This window comes from Trachypithecus francoisi, unplaced genomic scaffold (genome assembly GCF_009764315.1).
Source record: "Trachypithecus francoisi isolate TF-2019V2 unplaced genomic scaffold, Tfra_2.0 Lachesis_group3, whole genome shotgun sequence".
Taxonomy (NCBI): Eukaryota; Metazoa; Chordata; class Mammalia; order Primates; family Cercopithecidae; genus Trachypithecus; species Trachypithecus francoisi.
The window spans coordinates 88,703,686-88,725,804 of NW_022681468.1; the positions used below are offsets into that span (position 1 = coordinate 88,703,686).

The window sequence follows — 22,119 nt, forward strand, 5'->3', positions numbered from 1 at the left end:
CCTGAGGACAGAGTCATGAGTCTGCCAAGGGGATTAGGACTGAGCTCCAGAGGAGGTGCCCTGGAACAAGGAGGGAGTTTGGGATGGAGGGGAGGAGCCCAGGTAGCTCTGTCTTCTCAGCACCAGAGAAGCCAGCGCCACCCCAGTTGGTTCAAACCAGCACCGTCCTCACCGGGACTGCTGCAGGAGCCTCCTCTGGTCTCTCTGCCGCTGCTTCTGCCCACTATAAACTGGTATCCATACCGAGCCGGTGGCCCTCTCAGAGCCAAAAGGAACATGTCACTCCTCTCTCAAAACCCTGCAGGACTCCATCTTATTTGAACAACAGCTACCTGGACCAGCCAGGCCCTAGGAATCGCACCCTTCTGCCTCCCAAATCCCATCCTTTCCCCTCACTCTCCCCTACCTCACTCCGCCTCCACCCCACCAGCATGCCCCTCCACCACGGCCTTTGCACCCCTGTGACCTCTGCCTTGGAAGCCTTTACCCTTGTAGCCACAGGGCTCCCTTCCTCCCAGGCTCTGCTCAAATTTCCACTTCCCAATGAGGACTTCCCTGCATCCTGCTGTAAGATAACAGTCACCCCCACCTACTCCCTGTTCTGCTCACACTGCTTGACTTGTCTCTAAAGCACTTGTGACTGTGTGTTACGGTCTCTAATCTCATTGAGTACATTTGTTATATATGCTATGGTGATATATGTGGTTCACTGGACATATATGGTCTGCCCCCCTGAGAATATAAGCTTCAGAGGGCAGGGACTTTGTTTCACTCACTGCCTCCTCATCAGAACCTAGAAGGTGCCTGGCACGTGGGAGGCCCTCAGTAAATCTGCAGCGCCTGGATGGTCAAATGAGCCACTCAGCTGGGACTGGAAAGTGAGAGACAGCTGGCACCATCCAGTACCCATTCAAAGGATCCTCCCAGTGGGCAAAAGCTGTAGACATTGCTCAGCAGTGGGATGGCCTGGCATGGCATGATCAGACTTGGTTTGGGGCAGGATTTAGGACTGTTTTTGACTAATGAGGAGGAACTGAGTGGCTGTGAGACCTGGCGGTGCACAGGTCAAGCTGCTTTGTCAGGTGGTGAACTCTTGGGAGCGAGGAGTTTATGAGGCAGGACAAGAAAGGGCAAAGCCAGTTGGCTCATCCAGAAACCAATCAGGGGCGATCCCTCAGTGTTCCCCAGAGGGCACTGGAAAGCCTGTGTGTGTCCTGAGGAAGCATGATTCGCAAGCTGCTCAGCTGCTGTCCAGCGACCTGCGGCCAACAGACGCCTGCTGCATCGGATCATCAGGCTGTTGCGCAGGGAGCTGAAGTTTCATGTTTTATTTTTTGTTTTTATTTTTGGGGGGGACAGAGTCTTGCTCTGTCAGCCAGGCTGGAGTGCAGTGGCACAATCTCGGCTCACTGCAGCCTCCACCCGCTGGGTTCAAGCGATTCTCCTGCCTCAGCCTCCTGAGTAGCTGGGATTACAGGCATGCGCCACCACACCTGGATAATTTTTTGTATTTTTAGTAGAGATGGGTTTTCACCATGTTGGCCAGGCTGGTCTCGAACTCCTGACCTCAAGTGATCCACCTGCCTCAACCTCCCAAAATGTTTGGATTACAGGCATGAGCTACTGCCCGGCCTGAGCCGAAGTTTTAGAAGAACACTTTCAGATGCCAAACTCAACAGCCTCTGTCTTCCCACAGCCCACAACTTGCCACTCTCAAGCATCACAGCCATCTGTGGAGGCTCTGGAAAGCAGGGAGGGCCTAGTTCTGGTGAATCAAGCTGGGACTGGTGTGGGGTCGGGGGTTCTTTGTCAATGGCTGTATCAATCCCCTATTGCTGCAGTGACAAACAACTCCAACATCTCGGTCACTGACAGAAGTGCAGGTGTTAGTGGTGCAGGCTGTCTGTAGGGGCATTCCCTGTACTGGGACTGTTCTCCCAGCAGAGGGTAAGAAGCAAAGAGAATCAGAGCCAAACCGCATAACCACGTTCACAGCTTCTGCCGGGACGTGGCCAGCATCCTGTTCACTCACACCCTGTCAAAAGAAGCAGGTCCTGTGACAACAGGCAGATATGTAATTCCCTACAGGGAGGCCATGACCAGATAATTCCGTCTGCCGTAGGGGTGTTGATTGCAGAAAGATGTCTGTGCTGAGGAGACCATCCAACCAGAGGACCACTCAAGTCACTCCCTCTGTGCCAATACTCTGAATTATGTCCAAGGTTGACTGAAAAGCTTCCTGAGTCTGCCTCCCTCTCTCCCACCACAGGGCAACAATTCCAGGATCCGGCTGGAAGGCCTTCCGGAGAGGCTGGCCTCTCACCGGAGTCATTCTCGCTCTCTTTCCTCCTGTCTGGCAGGTGGGTAGCAGGTCCGTGGAGCCCCTGCTCGGCGACCTGTGAGAAAGGCTTCCAGCACCGGGAGGTGACCTGCGTATACCAGCTGCAGAACGGCACACACGTCGCTACGCGGCCCCTCTACTGCCCGGGTCCCCGGCCAGCAGCAGTGCAGAGCTGTGAAGGCCAGGACTGCCTGTCCATCTGGGAGGCATCTGAGTGGTCACAGGTGGGTGCCTGGGCTTGCCGCCAGGACTCAACCACAGGGACTCCAACACGGTGCCACGGTATTGGTGACATTCTGGTGCCTCCCACCCCTCGCTCGTCCCCAGGTCAGCTCGAAGTTGTGTTATAGCTCATGTGTTCTTAATTTCCATCTCAGATAACAACATGGCTACAAAAACATAGATACCATGTCTCTCATGATGTACATGTTGACACCACAGTGAAGGACTATTTGATCCCATTTCCTATGAAAATTCCCACATCAAGATAGGACAGACAGATACTGACCAACTTTTTAATTCTCCTTTGGGTGTATTTAACTGTGGTGTGCTCAGGCTGGGAAGGTGGTTTCAAAGGTTTTCCTTTAATCCCCCAACAGTCTTTGTAGATTACAAGAGTCAGATGCCAGGAGGGACAGCTTTTAGTGTGCAAGTTGGAGTTACAAATCTCATGCCATAAAATGTTTTGGAAAGAAGTGGATTAAGCCTTAAGTCTTAACTTTGAAGGTTGGTCCTGGGAGTACGATTTTATCTTTGGTGATGTCATCCTTCAGGGCTTTGCATTGACTTTGCATTAATGATTTTGACTGTTTGGCTATAAAACTACAAAAAAAAAAAAAAAGCTGAATAAAGGGCAGGCTTCCCTCAGGTCTTCCACCAGAGTAGTCTAGGAAACTCAGAGAGGCTCATCCAAGACACTCTTTAGTGTGGAAAATATTTTTAAAGTTCCCTCTATTGCCAAACAGTTGGAATTATTTTGAATAAAAAAGTATTCAGCCCATTTTTAATGAAGGGAAAGTCTGCCATTGGCTGCTCTAAAACAAAGATTAATTTTCAAACAGATCGTGGCATATATTTGTTTATAGATCAGAATCTTTATCCTACATTTTATGATATTTTAGGAAAAGAAGAGAGTTTGAGATTTTGTTGTTTGATTTTTTTTTTTCTTTATATATGCTGACATTTTTCAGTTTAACATTAGAGGGACTTTTTTTTGGCCCCTTGCTAGCAGGGTTGAGGCAGGTATTCAGCCCCCTCCCCTTTCCAGTACCCTAGGTAAGCCTTTGGGTTTTAATTGCCTAGCTCTTGATCCAAGTAAGATTTGTGCTTTGATCAGATCAAAACTATAAATTTTCCACTCAGTGGTGGAACCCTGTCTCTACTAAATACAAAAAATTAGCCAAGCATGGTGGCGCACTCCTGTAATCCCACCTACTTGGGAGGTTGAGGCAGGAGAATCACTTGAACCCGGGAGGCAGAGGTTGCAGTGAGCCAAGATTGCACCATTGCACTCCAGCCTGGGCAACAAGAACGAAACTCTGTCTCAAAAAAAAAAAAAAATCCACTCAGACTCTTTTTGTGGGGGGAAAAAAATGCCTCCCCACCAAGCCTGACATCATCAATTATCACTACAGCACTGAAGATCTCTGCATTTGGAAAATGTGAGACAGTGGGAGCAAGATTTAAATAAATTTCTCTGTGTCTGTATCTAGGTGCACACCTAATCCTAATTCCGAACGAGCACCACACCAGTCAGCCTAACTCTGGCTTAGCCCAGGCTTGAGCAAAACACTTCCTTCTGAACATTTAACTTGGAATCAAATCATTCCCCTCGGGAAGCTCACGAAGCTGGTACTTCTGCCGCTTCCCAAGTACTGAAGTCCCAAAGTGAGTCTGTCTTCCCCTGGAAGCAAATGGGTTTCAGTTCCTTGAGGGAGAGTTTTTATCGACATGGTCAGTTTTATCCAACCAGCTGTGTTGATTGCTCTCACTACCTACTCCCCAGCTTCTTCCTGACTTTATTAGAAGAAGGATCAGATATCCGGAGGGAAGGAAAAGGTAGTGAGTTTCTCCTGTCCTCAGCTTACAGGCCCCGCCCGTGATGGAAAGCAAAGAGAGAGACTGAAGGGCACCCTCCTAGGCCCCTTTGGAGCTGGAGCTGACCTCAGCAGCCTGCAGCACTGCTCCGACAAAGGCTTCAGAAAGAGAATAGGTTGCTGGTCAGAGTTTGGTTAAGGGTCAGGATTTGATTAAGAAATAGGCTGGACGTTCAGAGCTTGAAATTCAAGGGGAAGAGGCAAGGAATGCAAAGTAAAGAGCAGGCAACAGTGAACTTAGACAGAAATGGTGCATGGGCTCCTGGTTGCAGAGGAGCAAGTTGTGTGGGTGTGGGTGCTGGTGCCAGGGGTAGCCCACAAGTCAGACAGTGAGGACAGAGTTGCTGAAATGGTCAGGAAATCTTGCCACGCAGAGAAGCAAGGTGTAGCCCTCCAGTGCAGTGCCCCAGGGCTCCTGCCCCTGCTCCTGCATGCAAAGCCCACCGTGGACTGACCCCTGGCATCCGAGGACCCTTTAAACCAGCTCCACACTCCACACACAGCTACTCTCTCCACTCCCTGAAGGGGACATTGCAGCCAATTCTGAAGCATGTGTATTTCAAACCAGCCTAAATTAGCCTTGAAAGAAAACCTCATAGGATCTTCAGACAAAGAGCTGAATTGAATTCATAAGAAAGAGAGGCTGGGCGCGGTGGCTCACACCTGTAATCCCAGCACTTTGGGAGGCCAAGGCGGGTGGATCATGAGGTCAGGAGATCGAGAGCATCCTGGCCAACATGGTGAAATCCCATCTCTACTAAAAATACAAAAATTAGCCAGGCGTGGTGGCAGGCACCTGTAGTCCCAGCTACTCAGGAGGCTGAGGCAGGAGAATTGCTTGAACCCAGGAGGCGGAGCTTGCAGTGAGCCAAGATTGCACCACTGCACTCCAGCTTGGGCAACAGAGCGAGACTCCATCTTAAAAAAAAAAAAAAAAGAGAAAGCTAGATCATATTTAGAGATAAATGTTAATAACAAATATCAGGAATAACATTTGTCCTTTATGTATCTTTTTTCCAGTGGACACAGTGGGATTTTTTTTTTTTCTTTAGAGATGGGGGTCTCTATGTTGCCCAGGCTGGTCTTGAACTCCTGGCCTTAAGTGATCCTCCCACCTCAGCCTCCCAAAGTGCTGGGATTATGAGTGTGAACTACTGCATTTGGCCTATAACTTTTGAAAGTTGAGTTTGCTATAACTCAAGAAAGTCACTGCTGTAGCCTGCCATATTTTTGGTAAAGTGAGCAAGTATGAAACCGCCTTAGCAGAATCCAGCCTTCTGCACACCATCTTTCCAAGTTATGTGTTTACGCCTGTGTCAGGGACAGGGCTCCCAAGGCCAACTTGTTTATGAGTTTTGTCCTCCCGAGGCTGTGGGTCAGCTCTGCCTGGGCTTCCTTCTGCTTTGCTTTTGGAGATAGTAAGTGCTCTTGCCAGCCCAGGCACCGTCCCTCCCCAGTATCTGTGGTAGGCGTGTCAGGAACAGGCTCCAGATGCACCCCAGAGCACCCATCTGCTGTGCTGATACCCTGTCATGCCCTCTCTCTCTTCATACCTTCTTGCTGCTGGGAATCCTGAACTCTGGAGGGCGTGCACATCATTCATCACCCACAGGCCCTGCCCAGGTCCCCTCCCCACTGCCCTTTGCCAGGTCTCCTGCAAGTAGGTAAACTACCACAGGGAACATGTCTCTGTCACCATTCTTGGTGTCTGCGTTAAAACATTCACTGGAGCTCTCTGCGAAGGCTTTCCACCTGCCTCACGAGAAAGTCACCTATGGCTTTTCCTTCCTTCTGCCTCCTCCTCCTCCTGGCTGGATCGAGGTCTTTGTCCCAGACTGGCCCAAGCAAAGCACGTGCACCTGGAGGCCATCTGGGAAGATCTGGGGCCTGGGACTCAGCTTCAGGGCCTCATCTTGCTCCAGCTGGCCCCTGTTCCCTGCAGCACTCATGGCTCCATCACACACCTGCCCTTTGAGCTCATGTATTGCCTTAAGCTTTTGGACCTGACAAGTGGCCACTGAATTCCACTCCCCTCATGTGACCTCACGAGTACCCCAGGTTCTTCCCACTCCTGATTCCTGGGTCCCTTCCCCAACACTGGCCACTTGGCTGGGGCCCCAGCTGGGACCATGTGCATAGGACCCTGTAGACCATGAGCTTTTTGAGGACAGAAGTGTGGGTTTTCGTCTTTGCATCATCCCACACCTGGCACCTCGGAGGGAGTTAATAGCTGCTGATGGACTTGAATCAAATTGGAACTGGATTAAATATTCGAATGGTGTCTTGCAGTGTTCTGCCAACTGTGGAAAAGGAGTGCGGAAACGGACTGTGGCGTGCACCAACTCACAAGGGAAATGCGATGCATCCACCAGGCCGAGAGCCGAGGAGGCCTGCGAGGACTACTCAGGCTGCTATGAGTGGAAAACTGGGGACTGGTCTACGGTAAGAGCAGCCTGCTGGCATTTCTCTCTGTGCCGCAGTGCAGGGGCCTTGAGGGTCGGGAGCTCAGCTCTTGTGATGGGTTCCAGTTCCACACGCAGTCCCAGTATAACTAGGCACATTCACTTTCCTTCCACCCGCTGCCACTACCCAAGACCCCGTGTGCTTCCTCCCCTGCTTCTCCCACAGGCCGCACCAGCACTGCCCCTTGGGGCTCACTGGCAGAACCCCACTGCTTCACATGCATGCAGAAGGAACCCAAACGCAGCCCAAGGCAGGGCGCCCGTGCCCTGGATGCCAGGCTTGCCATGCTGTGCAGTGGGCTGGCAGGCCCCAGCCTCCTGCCATGGGGACACTGGGGGCAAACATCACTTCCATTCACTCCCAGGACGCCTGGGCAAGGGCCTGGAGATGCAGGGACAGACAGGGCAGGGGGCCTTGAGGTGGGAGCAGGGGTATCACTTGAGGTATCACAGAGCTGCGGGGTCAGCACTCTCAAGACCAAGGGTGAATAAAGGGCCATTGAATGTTTCTCCAAGTAAAAAAATGATTTGTTGTTTAACTCCTCTTTTTTCATTCATCTGATACATTTGAATGATTCCTGTTTTCTGGGGACCAAGGTGAGCACCACTGCCACCTGTAAGAACCTTCTAGTGGGTTTTCTAGAGAGTCTTTTCACAAAATCTGTACCACGCCTCCTGTAAGCATAGACTGTGTTTGTCTTTCTGTATGGTCTTAGCAACTGAAAAACTGCTTGCTTCTCCTGATATCTCTTCACTCAAAGATTGCAAACTGCTGACCTAGAGCCATTGGTTTTGTTCAATCTACACAGCATCTTAAACATGTTAGAATTAGTGGCTAGCATTTTTTTTCCAACATTTTAATGCATATTCTAATCACATGATTGACTGCCAATATGTTCCTTGTGTGAAAAAAATGTTTACTTGAGCTGAATGTTCATTATCTTCACTTTAGACAGTTTTTTTTTATTATACTTCAAGTTCTGAGGTACATAGCAGAATGTGCAGGTTTGTTACATAAGTATACATGTGTCATGGTGGTTTGCTGCACCCATCAACCCATCATCTAGGTTTTAAGTCCCGCATGCATTAGTTATTTGTCCTAATGTTCTCCTTTCCCTAGTCCCCCACCCCCTAACAGGCCCTGGTGTGTGATGTTCCCCTCCCTGTGTCCATGTTTTCCCATTGTTCACCTCCCACTTATGAGTGAGAACATGCAGTGTTTGATTTTCTGTTCCTGTGTTAGCTTGCTGAGGATGATGGTTTCCAGCTTCATCCATGTCCCTGCAAAGGACATGAACTAATTCTTTTTTGTGGCTACATAGTATTCCATGGTACATGTGTGCCAGCCACATTTTCTTTACCCAGTCTATCATTGATGGGCATTTGGGTTGGTTCCAAGGTCTTTGCTATTGTGAACAGTCCCACAGTAAACATACATGTGCTTGTGTCTTTATAGTAGAATGATTTATAATCCTTTGGGTATATACCCAGTAATAGGATTGCTGGGTCAAATGGTATTTCTGGTTCTAGATCCTTGAGGAATCACCACACTGTCTTCCACAATGGTTGAACTAATTTACACTCCCACCAACAGTGTAAAAGCATTCCTGTTTCTCCACATCCTCTCCAGCATGTTGTTTTCTGATTTTATAATGATCACCATTCTAACTGGTGTGAGATGGCATCTCATTGTGGTTTTGATTTGCATTTCTCTAATGACCAGTGATGATGAGCTTTTTTTTCATGTTTACTGGCTGCATAAATGTCTTCTTTTGAGAAGTGTCTGTTCATATCCTCCACCTACTTTTTGATGGGGTTGTTTGTTTTTTTCTTGTAAATTTGTTTAAGGTTCTTTGTAGATTCTGGATATTAGCCCTTTGTCATATGGATAGATTGCAAATTGTTTTCCCATTCTGTAGGTTACCTGTTCACTCTGATGCTAGTTTTGTTTTGCTGTGCAGAAGCTCTTTAGTTTAATTAGATCCCATTTGTCAATTTTGGTTTCTGTTGTCATTGCTTTTGGTGTTTTAATCATGAAGTCTTTGCCCATGCCTATGTCCTGAGTGGTATTGCCTAAGTTTTCTTCCAGGGTTTTTATGATTTTAGGTCTTAGGTTTAAATCTTTAATCCATCTTGAGTTATTTTTTGTATAAGGTGTAAGGAAGAGGTCCAGTTTCAGTTTTCTGCATATGGCTAGCCAGTTTTCCCAACACCATTTATTAAATAGGGAATTCTTTCCCCATTGCTTGTTTTTGTCAGGTTTACCAAAGATCAGATGGTTGTAGATGTGTGGTGTTATTTCTGAAATTTCACCTGAACATTTAGGTTTTGGCTTTGCTATGAAAATGTGGCAACATGGCTTAGGCAGGTAATTTTGCTTCAGCCTCTGCTTTACGAAAGGAAAAATGGTTTTTCCATTGGAAGGCAAAACTTATCAGAATCTGATCCCTGCAGAAATGCTACCACCTTCCCATCAGCCCAAGTCAGAACACAAATTTCTCCAAACCTTTTGAGTAAAAAAACAACAACAACAACAACAACAACAACAAATTTCCCAATTCCCTGTTTGCCTGGTAGTGCTAAGGTGCACTGTTATTCTGGATAACAATGAATTTGAGAAGGACCTAAAACACCTCCTTCCTATTTACTCCCTGATCAAAACATCTGACCAAGGCAACAAAACTGAGGCTGTCAGTCCAGTTTCCCCAAAACCAAACAGGGATGCCACACAGTTACTTGAATGTTGATAAAGCTTAATATGGAGCTGCCAGGATGCATCTTATGCTGGCGGAGAAACTTAACTTCAAAGCTCTCACAAAAGATACATGTGCTTTGGCTGAGCATCGTGGCTCACACCTGTAGTCCCAGCACTTCGGGAGGCCAAGGCAGGAGGATTCCTTGAACCCAGAAGTTCAAGATCAGCCTGGGCAACATAGGGAGACTGTGTCTCTACAAAATAAACAAACAAACAAACAAACAAACAAAATAGCCAGGCGTGGTGGCACATGTCCGTAGTCTTAGCTACTTAGGAGGCTGAGGCAGGAGGATCACTTGAGCCAGGGAAGTCAAGGCTACAGTGAGCCATGATTGCACCACTGCACTCCAGCTCAGTCAAGAGAGTGAAACCCCATCAAGAAAGAAAGAGAGAAAGAGAGAGGGAAGGAAGGGAGAGGGAGGGAGGGAGGCAGGCAGGCAGGCCTTCGAGCCATGAGGACTTGAACTCATGCAATAGAGACATTAAGGGACTGAATGACAGCTCTGACTCTCCCCTTACGTGCCTGAACCTCTCTGATCCCTTGATCTCTTCATCTCTGAAATGGAAATCATAAACACTGGCCCTGCCTGTTTCTCAGAGATGCTTAGAGGTTTCAGAATGTTACTATATGTGTCTAAGCACTTTGACAACTAAACCCATTTCATTTCATTGCCCAAAATCCACCACCCAAACGTCACATGGTTTTGGGGCACGATCCCCAGGGTTATAACCCATTCTGATCTGACTTAACCTTGTCTTATTAGTAGGGCTTCCAGCCTTTTATAGACAACACTGAGACATTCTCTATCCAAGCACATCCAGACCTAGCTTGAAAAGGTCACTGATTCTAGCCCAGAGACATATAGGTGAGCTATCAAAACACTAGGTTCTGATCCATAAGTAGCACATTGGCAAATGTGCAGGATCATCTAAAGAATTGATTACCTTACGCCTACATGGTTACAGAGAGTCCAGAAGATGTAGAAGCAGACCTGCCTAACACAGTAACAGGCAGAATAACATTGGATACTAAGTGTTCAGATGTGAACTGGAATAAACCTGTCATTGTCCTCAGGAAATTGGAAGGGTCCTAGCAACCACGCCCTAAATGCAGCCTGTACTATTGTTGGCACCTGTGCCCACAGGGGTCCGGGGCAGGAGCGGAGGCAAGAAGTGGTCAGTTCTAGACCTGGGCCACACCTGCCCATCTGGGGTTGGGGCACCTATCACTACTTTCCTTTTTGTGGGGTACCCCTGTGCCTCATGTCACTGGTCCCCTCTAGCCAAGGTTGTCACCCCTGCTGCACAGAAGAGGGAATGGAGGCTCAGAGCAGTTACCTGCCTCGCCCACACCCTGGCAGAGTCCAAGCTCCTGGACCCAGTTCAGTGTTCAGGCTGTTTGGTGGAAACCCAAGCAAGAAGGGATTGGGTAGGTACCATGATGGTGCCTTTAAGCTGAGGGGCATCCTGTAGATGGTTCTTAGGCTGCAGGGCTTGGCTGTCCTCAGCATGACCATTCTGGTTCTGAGGACTAGCTGGACACTTTTGCTTTCTTAAGTACCTTGACCTTCCTAGTACGAGGAGCCACAAAACAACCAAAGGATGGATAGGAATAACACTCAGCAGTCCTGCCCGGGACCTGGTGCTCGTGCATCACGTGGCTCACTCAGCCCATGCACCTTCCCTCATCTGCTGTTTGGGGTCCTTCCCTGGCCAAGGACACTGCAAGTTTCCCCAGACAGGACCTTCAGCCTTCCGGGAATGCCTGTCAGGTAAGATGGAGCCTTTTGCCTGGCCATCCTCTCTTCACCAGCCATGCTGTAAATAACACTTCCAGGCTTTCAGAAGAGTGAGGGGTTGGAGTCACTGTGCCCACTTTTGCCATAGCCCATTTGACAAGCTGTCACTGCAGTAAGAACAAGAGGGATTTGTGGGATGTGAGGGCCTCAGTGACATCTTGGTTGCTGTATTAATCTACTTTGCATTGCTGTAAAGGAATGCCTAAGACTAGATCATTGATAAAGAGGTTTATTTGACTTATGGTTCCGCAGACTATATAGGAAGCACAGTGCTGGCATCTGCTTCTGGGGAGGCCTCAGAAGGCTTTTACTTGCAGCAGAAGGTGGAACTAGCATGTCACATGGTGAAAGAGGGAGCAAGAGAGAGAGAGGGTGGAGGCCCCAGACTTTTTTTTAACAACCAGCTCTTGGTGAACTAACAGAGTGAGAACTCGCTTATGACCATGGGAAGGACATCAAGCCATTCCTGAGGGACCCACGCCTGTGACCCAAACACCTCCCACCAGGCCCCACCCCAACACTGGGGGACACATTTCAGCACGAGATTTGGAGGGGACAGACACCCAAACTGTATCAGCCACTGTCTGGAGCTGGCATCAGATGGCATCTGATTGTGTGCACCAAGCTGTTATGAAGAGGGCTTAGCAAGGGTCCCCAGCCAGAGCCAGAGCCTGAACCTGAGGCTGAGCTGGGGGAAGGTTGGTTTTAGCAAGCAGAGAGGGCCCGCAGGGACATTATACTGGAGTTGGCACCGTGTGTGTGTGTGTGTGTGTGTGTGGTGTACCAGGAGCATGCTGGTGGGGGCTGCATAGACATGAACCAAGAGACCCCAACCCCAACTGTCGACCTCATCACCCTCCCTCCTGCTGCCATCACCTGGGGGAGTTGGGGGCTGGGCACCCCCCACACCACCTGCCCCTCAGTACCCTCCCCCCAGGTAAAGAAACTTGCCCATTTTTCCCTCTCTGCCTTCTCTGGAGAAGTGGGAAGAATACATTTCCCCAGGGTGGTGGTGGGGAGTCCATGTCCTCAGTCCCTGGAGACCAGAACTTTCTAATTAGATTCCATGGGATGAGGCTTCCCCAGCGTTTTTGTCTGATTTGAACTGTTTGGGTTTGCCGTATGGTTTATGTGTCATCTTTGCTGTCCAGCTTGCAGATGGCGCCATGGTTGCACCCATGGGTTCCACTGCATTTTTAAACCAGTCACCCAGGGCTTCCTTCCTGTAATGAGCCACCAAACCTCGTCATGTGCTGGCATTTGAAGGCAGCAGGCAAATTGCCCAAAAGGAAAGCAGAGAGAAGGCTGAACACTCTCCATGTATCACTGTATCTGTGGAAGGTTGTTAATGTAACCAGTTGTTCCAGTTACTATTTCTTGTCCAGTTCTAGCTCTCGGGAGGCAAACTGCAGCAGCAGCAGCAGCGTGCTGGGCTAAGCAGGTGTTCCCCTCACGGTGTCACAATAGAGGGAGCTCAAAAGGTGAATCTTTCAGCAGATGGAAGCTGTGATATCGCCATCCAAGCAGTCTCCTCTCACTTCACCCCAAGGTGCTGTTGCGAAAGATGAGACTGTTTCCAGGGAGGTGAGGAGTGGGCCAGTCCAAGAGCATGCTGCAGGTGCTAGCTGGGAGAGGGCGCCCAGGGATGGCTGAGCACTCCTGCCACTCAGAGCCTTGGGGAGGCAGGCAGGCCCCTAGGGAAGATGGGGCCCCCCTCTTCCTGCCCCTGCCCCTCATCCTGACCTCGGCCAGCAGCAAAACCCTAACCAGGGTCATGTGTGAGGGACACAAGTCATGTTCCCATCCCTGCCTAGAGCACTCCTATCGCTCTGGTCTGTTTGAAAAATGACCTGCAGCTGCCTTCCCACCCGGGATAGTAGCTCTTTCCAGAAAACAATGCCGATCATTGTTTTCACCCACTGAATGCCGGGTCTGTGTGTTCCACTCTGGGGGTGGTGGGCCCTTAAAATGCGGGAGGGGGAAATCTCATTTCTTTCTAGATAGCATGACTTCTGAGCATTAATCACCACTGCAATGATGGGATGTTTCCAATGAAAAACACATTCTGGAGGGATTATAATGGATGATGTTTTTAAAGAAAACCGTGACTTAATAGACCTAGGGAAGAGAACGGTGTTCCCTTATACTGAAAAGAAGAAAGTGGTCGTTGACCCCCTGGTGCAGTGGAGGGGACTGATCTGACTTGCAAGGCCTCTGAGCACCCTCACAGCCTAAACCAGCCTTCTTTCTGTCTGTAATGTGGAGATAACGGTGCCTCTCAGAGGCCTTTCGAATCAAATGATGCAGTACATGTTCAAGGATCTGTGTGCTCTGAACCCTAGGAGGAAGTCAGGGAGAACCAGTCTGAGGTCGAGTTCATGCATATTTTGCTGTGTCGTTGTGTTCCCCAGAAACCCAGCTGTTAGATACCTTTCTATGTTCTAGGCAAGGAGATACAGGCTCGAGTTCCATGACCTTAGCAATGAACGAACCTTGTATCACGCAAGAGGGTCGTTACAGACAGTTTTCAATGTGGACACACCATCTCTGAGGCCCACACTTGTTTGGTGTGGCCTGACCCACCCACCCCACCCCAGCCCGCAAGGCCTGCCTGCCCAGCTGTGGCCCCCACTTGCTGTGGGCATGTGGCCAAGTCACTTCAGTTCAGCCGGCATTTCTGGAGTTGCTGTTCTGTGCCAGACCCTGTGCTGGTGGTACAAGAGTGGACAATGACTCCTGCCTAAAGGGAGACAGACAAGGAGCTGGCTATAGTGGCCCATGCTAAGTCCCACTGAGCAGGTATGAAGTCAGCACTGTGGGATCTAGACAGCCCCTGCCTGGGGAGCCACAACTGGGGGTGGGTGCAGGTAGAGGGTAAGACTACTTTTATTGGGATCAGTGACATTGGCCCGTGACATTTGCTGTTGCTTTAGAATTTACAAAGCACCTTCACTCAGGGTATGTCATTGGACCCTCACCCGTCAGTCCGCGTTTTACAGATGAGCAAGCTGAGGCTCAGAGTGGTGATATGGCTTTCTTCACAAAGTCACACAACTAGAAAATGGCAGGGCTGGTAATCCACCTTGGCTTAAAGTGCAAGATCGTGTCGAAGGCTTAGATTCCGAATTTGAAACCAGAAGGAGCTGAGTCTAAGATGCTCATGTGCTCGTTATTAAATCAAGTATCTGTCTGCTCTCAGCCCTCCACGCCCATCACAATCTGCTCCCCCAAAGGCTTTGAGTCAATCATTTATACTTTAATGTAAATCTGTTATCCCTCTAGGAGATCTTGCATGTTTAGCCTCCCCTTAATTGTGAAATTAAAAGTTGAGTCCTTATTGAAGAATATGTGAGCATCAAAACTCAAGTGCACAAGGCACTGGGGACCCTGGGGCCCTTTTCTGGGACGTGTGAAACTGTGCCATGGCAGCAGCCAGCACTCTGTATCCAGATCAAGAGAGGTAGATCCTCTATTTGCCATCACTCCTAGGAATGTGAGCAGCCAGTGAAAGGCAGTGACCAAAACTCAGTGCTTTTCTGGGCAGGGGCAAAAAGGAGTGGGGACAGATACTTCCTTAGTGTGGAACACTGTGTGTGAGTCCACAGAGCCCGCCATTGAGCCATCCGTGCTTTACAGAGAGAAGTTCGAGACCCAGGCCATGCTCAGATGAGAGCAGTGAGCTTGCTGAAGAGCAGTGAGGTCCCAGGAAATTGCCAGGAGGGGTGGCTGCAGGGAAGTGAGGTGGGCCACAGGGCCATGCTGAATGGTCCAAAGGCCAGTGCCTCCATCTCCTGGGCCCCGCGCCTTCCCTCCATTTGCTCAGTGTCCCTTGTCAAAGCAGCCGCCTTTGCAGGGAGTGAGAGATCAGAGAGTGGGGGAGCCTGGTCATCCCACGCCCCGTCTCCACCACAGTCTAGATTCTAATCACTGCCTGCATGTGGCTAGTAAGTCAGAAGCCATCATCCCTAAGTAGTGCTTTTTTGTCATTGACCTCAGAGCAGGGCAGGTGGTTAAGACAACACAGGTTCACAACCCAGCCCCGCTGCTGTCCCCGTCTCACCTTGTGTGGGCATAATCCGCCGTCAGATGAGTCTGGGGGTAGCCCTCCTACGGCTGATTGAGGAGTGAATGGCATCCAAGCATAGCATTCACCCCAGCGCTGGCACAGGGGAAATGCCCAGTAGGGGCTTTTGATCATCATCATTTGCACAATCACCATCTGGGGCAGTCATCAGCCTCGTCTCTCATCAGAATCTCATTTCTTATATGGGCCTGTAAAATGTTTATGTATTCGAAGAACCATCCATCGAGTGTGGTTCAGGCCCCGTAAATGGTGCGTGCTGTGGTTGAGTACCCACACGTGATATCAGGCAGCATGGCCTGGGGCAGCTGTCTCGCTGCAGCTTTTGCAGTGGGTGATGGGAAGCAAATTTACCCACAGGGAACAGCTCCAGCCCCAGGAAAGAGGATGAGAGCTGCCCCGTGGTCTCCTCTGCACTTCAGTCCCCCAGAGCTCTGGAGGCGACCCGGCCCCTGCAGGCCATCGGGGGTCACCTCAGCCTCCTGGTTCCCTGGCTAGAAGGTCCCAGCCACAATGTGCAGGTCAGCAGGCTGCGAATTCGGAGGAATGAGGGACACCTGAAGCTGTGACTGCCGGGAAGAAAGCAGGCGGCGCAGGGGGAGTGGGAGGGGCTGTGTGTCTATGAAAGCATTTCCTGTTTCTCAGCGATGGCGCAGGGAGTGGGGATTTTCACTGGTGTTTAACACTGCTATTTCAGGTTTCAACCGCTTCTGAGGTTTTCCTTGCTCATGCCAAGTCTCGGGGGGAAATCTGTTCAAAATGCTTTTGAAGAGCTTTTGACATTTCACCAGCCAGGCACCTTTTCAGTGGAAAATGCAGTTACTGTCAGGATTCTGTCTGTCTCTTTCTTTGCTATCCAAAACCAGCCTGAGGCAGGCTGGCCCCTCAGGGACTCACTCCGTGGGGACGGGGGTGCATTCCTTGTGCTTTGAGAGTTCAGCCTTGCATGATTTCACCCCATCCTGGGCTTGTGCTCACCCCAAAGCCAGTGGGGGGAGCCAGTGGGGGGCAGCCCTGCCTGGGCCACTCTGCAGGAACCACAGCCCAGGCGTGCAGTTGACATTCCTGGAGTGTTTTCCTCTTCCTGAGAGCTTTACAGCCTCCTCTAGCTAATTCTCAAAACATCCTGTTGGGATCTGGTGTTATTTACAGTTGTGATTTTACAGCTGGGAGAAGCTAGGAGAAGGGAATCCCGCTGTGGGGAAGGATGTCATCAGGGTAGGGGTGATGGAGACCTGGTTCCTCCCTGTTGGGGGTGGTGCGGGCAGGTGGGAGGCAGGGGCAGGCTAGCTATGTGGCTTGGGAAGACTCACATGGACACTCTGAAACCTCACATTCTGCCTCTCTGAAAGGTGGTGCCGCATCCCCAGCAGACACCACTTATTGAGCACCTACTGTGTTCTGAGCTCTGGCCACAGCAGCTGTCAGTGTGAGGATTAACAAGCTCGTACATAAGCCCGGTGCCCTGTACACAGCAGACAGGCAGGAGGTGGGCCCTGCTGCAATGGCGACTGCCATTTCTATTATTATTAAAGAAGCTAGTAACGCTTGCACAGTGTCTCACTATCACATCGGTCTGGGAATCTAACATCTTTTCTCTTTTTGCTGGAAACTCTACCTAAAGGGAAATCTCTTTTTCACAGTAACTTCATGAACTAATTTGCACAAAAAAGCACGAGTAAACCCAAATTGAACCTCTTCCCTTTGTTGTCATGAACATTTCGCCCTTTGCGCATCAACAATTTTGTTACTGTTTTTCCAGTGACACCCCCTCCCTGCCTGGGAAGGGTGATGGGCGGATGTGGAGGCTGCCTCTCCACCGGGTGGCCAGCTCTGATGCACAGCTGTGGGCACCTGCTGGGGAGGGGGCTCCACTCCAGGTTTCCTGGCAAGGAGCTTTTCGGTTAAATATATTGCTGCCTCCATTTCTGTCTCAGTTACCTGAGTCTTAAGAAGCCACATGAAATGTGGATGTGATGAGCCCCTTGACAAAAGGACTGTCAGTGAGAGCTTCAAACAAGACCAGATATGTTTTTTATAGATCTGTTTGCTTGGATTATTAAAGCCTAAAAAATGGCTTCACAGCGATGCTTGGGGCAAGTTTGATGCTATCAGGAGACACTGCAGTCTCCTCACTGTTCAATTAAAGCTGAAGCCTCAGGGGAGGCCAACAGAGAAGGAATTCACCCCGTGCGCCTGTTATCCTTCCCACCACCGCCCAGCTCAGGTTGCCCAGCTCAGGTTACGAGGATGTCCTTCAACAGCAACCCCTTCAGACCTGTCTGGAATCATGTTTGTCTTCAGGACCAAAACAGCCTCTAATTGTGCTCCCTGAGGTCTGGCTGCCAGATCAACTCAGGGAGCCAGGCAGACAGGGCTGTCTGCACCTGCCTGTGGAGGGCCTGGTGACCTAAGGGCAGCCCAGGGAGTGCTAAGGGAGTGGGCCAGGTGACGCAGTGCGCCTTGCTGGGCTCCAGGAGCTCCCTGGCCAGCTGTCTGTGCTCTTGGCCGTGCATTTGCTGTTGAGAATAATAACAGCCGGATTTGTTGAGCTCCACTCTGAGACCCCCCGCTAGGCTCCTATTCCACACTGCGTCTACTCCAGGAGACAATTCTACAAACGAAAGTTTATTATCCTCATGCTGCAAATAAACTGAGGCTCAGAGAGGTTAAGTCATTTGCCTGAGGTCACACAGCTAGTAAGTGGGGATGTAGCATGCCAACAGACCCCCCTGATGCCCCACACTGCACAGCCTCTCCATCAAAACTCTGGTTAAGGAGAGTATATTACCTGTGGATTTTAGGCCAGGGCAGGCCTGGCACCACCTCAGCTCAAATGAAAATGCAGCTTGTCAGGATGGTGGGCCACCAGCTGGTTACACCAAAGAGTCATTGGCAGAATTCTCCAGTTTTATTTTTAATTATAAAAGTAGCTCTTACTATAGAACACACTAAAAGGAAAATTAGTCCCAGAAACCATATGCTGACATGGTAAATTTTTATAATGGTTTGTCTTCCAAACTGTTACATAGGTACACACACATCTATATTAAAAACGGGGTGGCTTCTGTACATGCCACTTTGTAACTTGTCTTCTCACCTAACACATGGAAGCATCCTCCAGGGGGCTGGCCCAGACACAGCTCCAGGCAGTTAAGCAAACACCCCAAAATTCTCAAAAATTCTTCCAGGTGAGCCAGAGCCACCCATAGCCCACAGCTGTGTGAACAGCGCCCACTAGGACTCCAGCTAGAATTAAGCAAACCCTAATTCTGATAAGAGTAAAATGCCTACAAGCGACAGAGCCCTTGGGACCACCTGCCCTCAAAACCACCTCACGCCTGGCCCTGACCTGGCCCTGCCTCATGGCGACACTAGTGAACAGTGAGAACAGACACCTGTCCCTGTTGAAGGACTTTGGAGACACCCTTCCATGATCTCAGGGAGCAGTTCTATTTATAGACTGGAAAATTAAAAGCCAGTGACCCATGCTAGGAAAGATAATGAGTAAATGGTGGAGATGGGCAGTGACCTGGTTCTTTGATTCCCGCTTCCAATTAAAGCTCCATTCGGTACAACCTCTTATTCACATAGGAGGATGGAATTCAGTCCATGAGATGGGAGTCGCTGGACCACTTGCCACTCCTACCTCTGCAACTTTGAGCAAGACATGGACCCCTGCCAACCTCAGTGGCCAGCATCAGCCATGAGGATTGTTGTGGAATGTTCCACGCTGCCGTGGAGGCCTATGAGGGATCCCTTGGGAAGAGCAAGCACACCACCTGCATATGCTGGAGACGTGCCATATGCCAGCCTTTTCCCCTCAGCCCCAGAGCATGCTACACAAGACTAAGACCTTTCAGAGGGGACATCTGTCTGCAAGGTCACCCTAAATGCCTGAGTTTCATGATGGTCATTGATCATTTCCAGGCAAAAACCTTGCCAATGCTGCGTTTGGTTTTAATAGACCCACGGGGTGAAGCCCTTGCCCTTGTGTGATTTTCACATACATATTAGCAACACTCACAGAGGACACGGAAGCCCTTCCTGGCACTCCTGCAGGCCTGAGCCCCTTAACAGCAGTGATTCTGTGGGGCTGACTCCCCAGCTGGGTAGGGCAGCTCCTCAAGAGATGCAGGGGAGTGAGGTGGGCTCCTCCATCCATCTGTGCAGTTTCCTCCCCAGAAATCCAACAGCCCCCCACCTCGTGCTCCTCTCTCCAGGAAGAAATAGGAAGATGCCTGGCTTGCCCTCCTGGGTACATGTTTTGCAGTAGAGGCGGCACTGTGGCCAATGGCCCAAGAAAAGATCTGAAGAGAAAAGGGATGTTGGTGTTGCCTGCAGGTCAGCAGTCAGCAGGTATATCCTTTTTTTTTTTCTTTTTTTGAAACAGAGTCTTGCTCTGTCACCCAAGCTGGAGTGCAGTGCCGTGATCTCGGCTCACTGCAACCTCTGCCTCCTGAGTTGAAGTGATTCTCCTGTCTCAGCCTCCCAAATAGCTGGGATTACAGGCGCTCACCACTATGCCCGGCTAATTTTTATATTTTTAGTAGAGACAGGGTTTCTCCATGTGGGCCAGGCTGGTCTCAAACTCCTGGCCTCAGGTGATCTGCCCACCACAGCCTCCCAAAATGCTGGGATTACAAGTGTGAGCCACCATGCCCGGCCCGCTGTTCTTAAGTGGGCCTCATACGTGCCAGTTCACAGAAATGAACCCTGATTATATGGTAAGCCCATTTTCCCAGAAAGCAGGATTTCTTTTAAATTACGTAACCCATTTAGATATAAAAGTCTCTAGTGGTATAAGTGGACTCATTAAATGCCTACCATTAAGTAATGTATTGATGTAGTTACACATTCATATTTAAAGTTATGCATTATGAACATTCAAATTAAGAAATGTTACTATTTTCTTTTTCTTTTTTTTATCTTTTATTTTTTCTTTTATTATACTTTAAGTTCTAGGGTACATGTGCACAACATACAGATTCGTTACATAGGTATACATGTGCCATGTTGGTTTGCTGCACCCATCAACTTGTCATCCACATTAGGCATTTCTCCCAATGCTATCCCTCCCCCAACCCCCCAGCCCCTGGCAGGCCCCCCGGTATGCGATGCTCCCCACCCTATGTCCAAGTGTTCTCTCCTTGTTCAGTTCCTACCTATGAGTGAAAACATGCGGTCTTTGGTTTTCTGTCCTTGTGATAGTTTCTGTGAATGATGGTTTCCAGCTTCATCCATGTCCGTGCAAAGGACATGAACTCATCCTTTTTTATGGCTGCATAGTATTCCATGGTGTATATGTGCCATGTTTTCTTTTTATTATACTTTAAGTTCTAGGGTACATGTGCACAACGTGCAAGTTTGTCACATATGTGCCATGTTGGTGTGCTGCACCCATCAACTCGTCAGCACCCATCAAGTCGTCATTTACACCAGGTATAACTCCCAATGCAATCCCTCCCCCATCCCCCTCCCCATAATAGGTCCCAGTGTGTGATGTTCCCCTTCCTGTGTCCAAGTGATCTCATTGTTCAGTTCCCACCTATGAGTGAGAATATGCGGTGTTTGGTTTTCTGTTCTTGTGGTAGTTTGCTGAGAATGATGGTTTCCAGCTGCATCCATGTCCCTACAAAGGACACAAACTCATCCTTTTTTATGGCTGCATAGTATTCCATGGTGTATATGTGCCACATTTTCTTAATCCAGTCTGTCACTGATGGACATTTGGGTTGATTCTAAGTCTTTGCTATTGTGAATAGTGCCGCAATAAACATACGTGTGCATGTGTCTTTATAGCAGCATGATTTATAATCCTTTGGGTATATACCCAGTAATGGGATGGCTGGGTAAAATGGTATTTCTAGTTCTAGATTCTTGAGGAATCGCCACACTGTCTTCCACAATGGTTGAACTAGTTTACAATCCCACCAACCGTGTAAAAGTGTTCCTATTTCTCCACATCCTCTTGAGCTGCGGTGGGCTCCACCCAGTTCGAGCTTCCCAGTGGCTTTGCTTACCTACTTAAGCCTCAGCAATGGCGGGCGACCCTCCCCCAGCCTCGCTGCTGCCTTGCAGTTAGATCTCAGACTGCTGTGCTAGCAATGAGGCAGGCTCCGTGGGTGTGGGACCCTCCCGGCCAGGTGTGGGATATAATTTCCTGGTGTGCCGTTTGCTATACCCTTGGTAAAGCACAGTATTAGGGTGGGAGTTGTCTAATTTTCCAGGTGTTGTGTGTCTCAGTTTCCCTTGGCTAGGAAAAGGGATTCCCTTTCCCCTTGCGCTTCCCAGGTGAGGCGATGCCTCGCCCTGCTTCAGGTCTCACTGTTCGGGCTGCACCAGCTGACCAGCACCAATTGTCCGGCACTCCCCAGTGAGATAAACCCGGTACCTCAGTTGAAAATGCAGAAATTACCCATCTTCTGTGTTGCTCGTGCTGGGAGCTGGAGGCTGGAGCTGTTCCTATTCAGCCGTCTTGCTCCAGGACTCTACTATTTTCTTTAGTGTGTTATAAAATGGAGCCTTATGAAATGGATGCTTTGAGGTCAAAACGGGTGAATATAAGCAGTTTTGTATGGTGCA

The 22,119-nt window shown here is 49.5% G+C and overlaps 1 protein-coding gene across 2 annotated transcripts in view; it reads left to right on the forward strand.

Moving 5' to 3' along the window:
• ADAMTS17 (ADAM metallopeptidase with thrombospondin type 1 motif 17) overlaps positions 1-22,119 on the forward strand; it is a 367,322-nt gene that overhangs the window by 337,236 nt on the left and 7,967 nt on the right. For both annotated transcript variants that reach the window (XM_033188835.1, XM_033188836.1), the window contains 2 exons: positions 2,361-2,565; positions 6,727-6,879. In XM_033188835.1, coding sequence (XP_033044726.1) covers positions 2,361-2,565; positions 6,727-6,879 — 358 coding nt within the window. The remainder of the gene's footprint in view (positions 1-2,360; positions 2,566-6,726; positions 6,880-22,119) is intronic.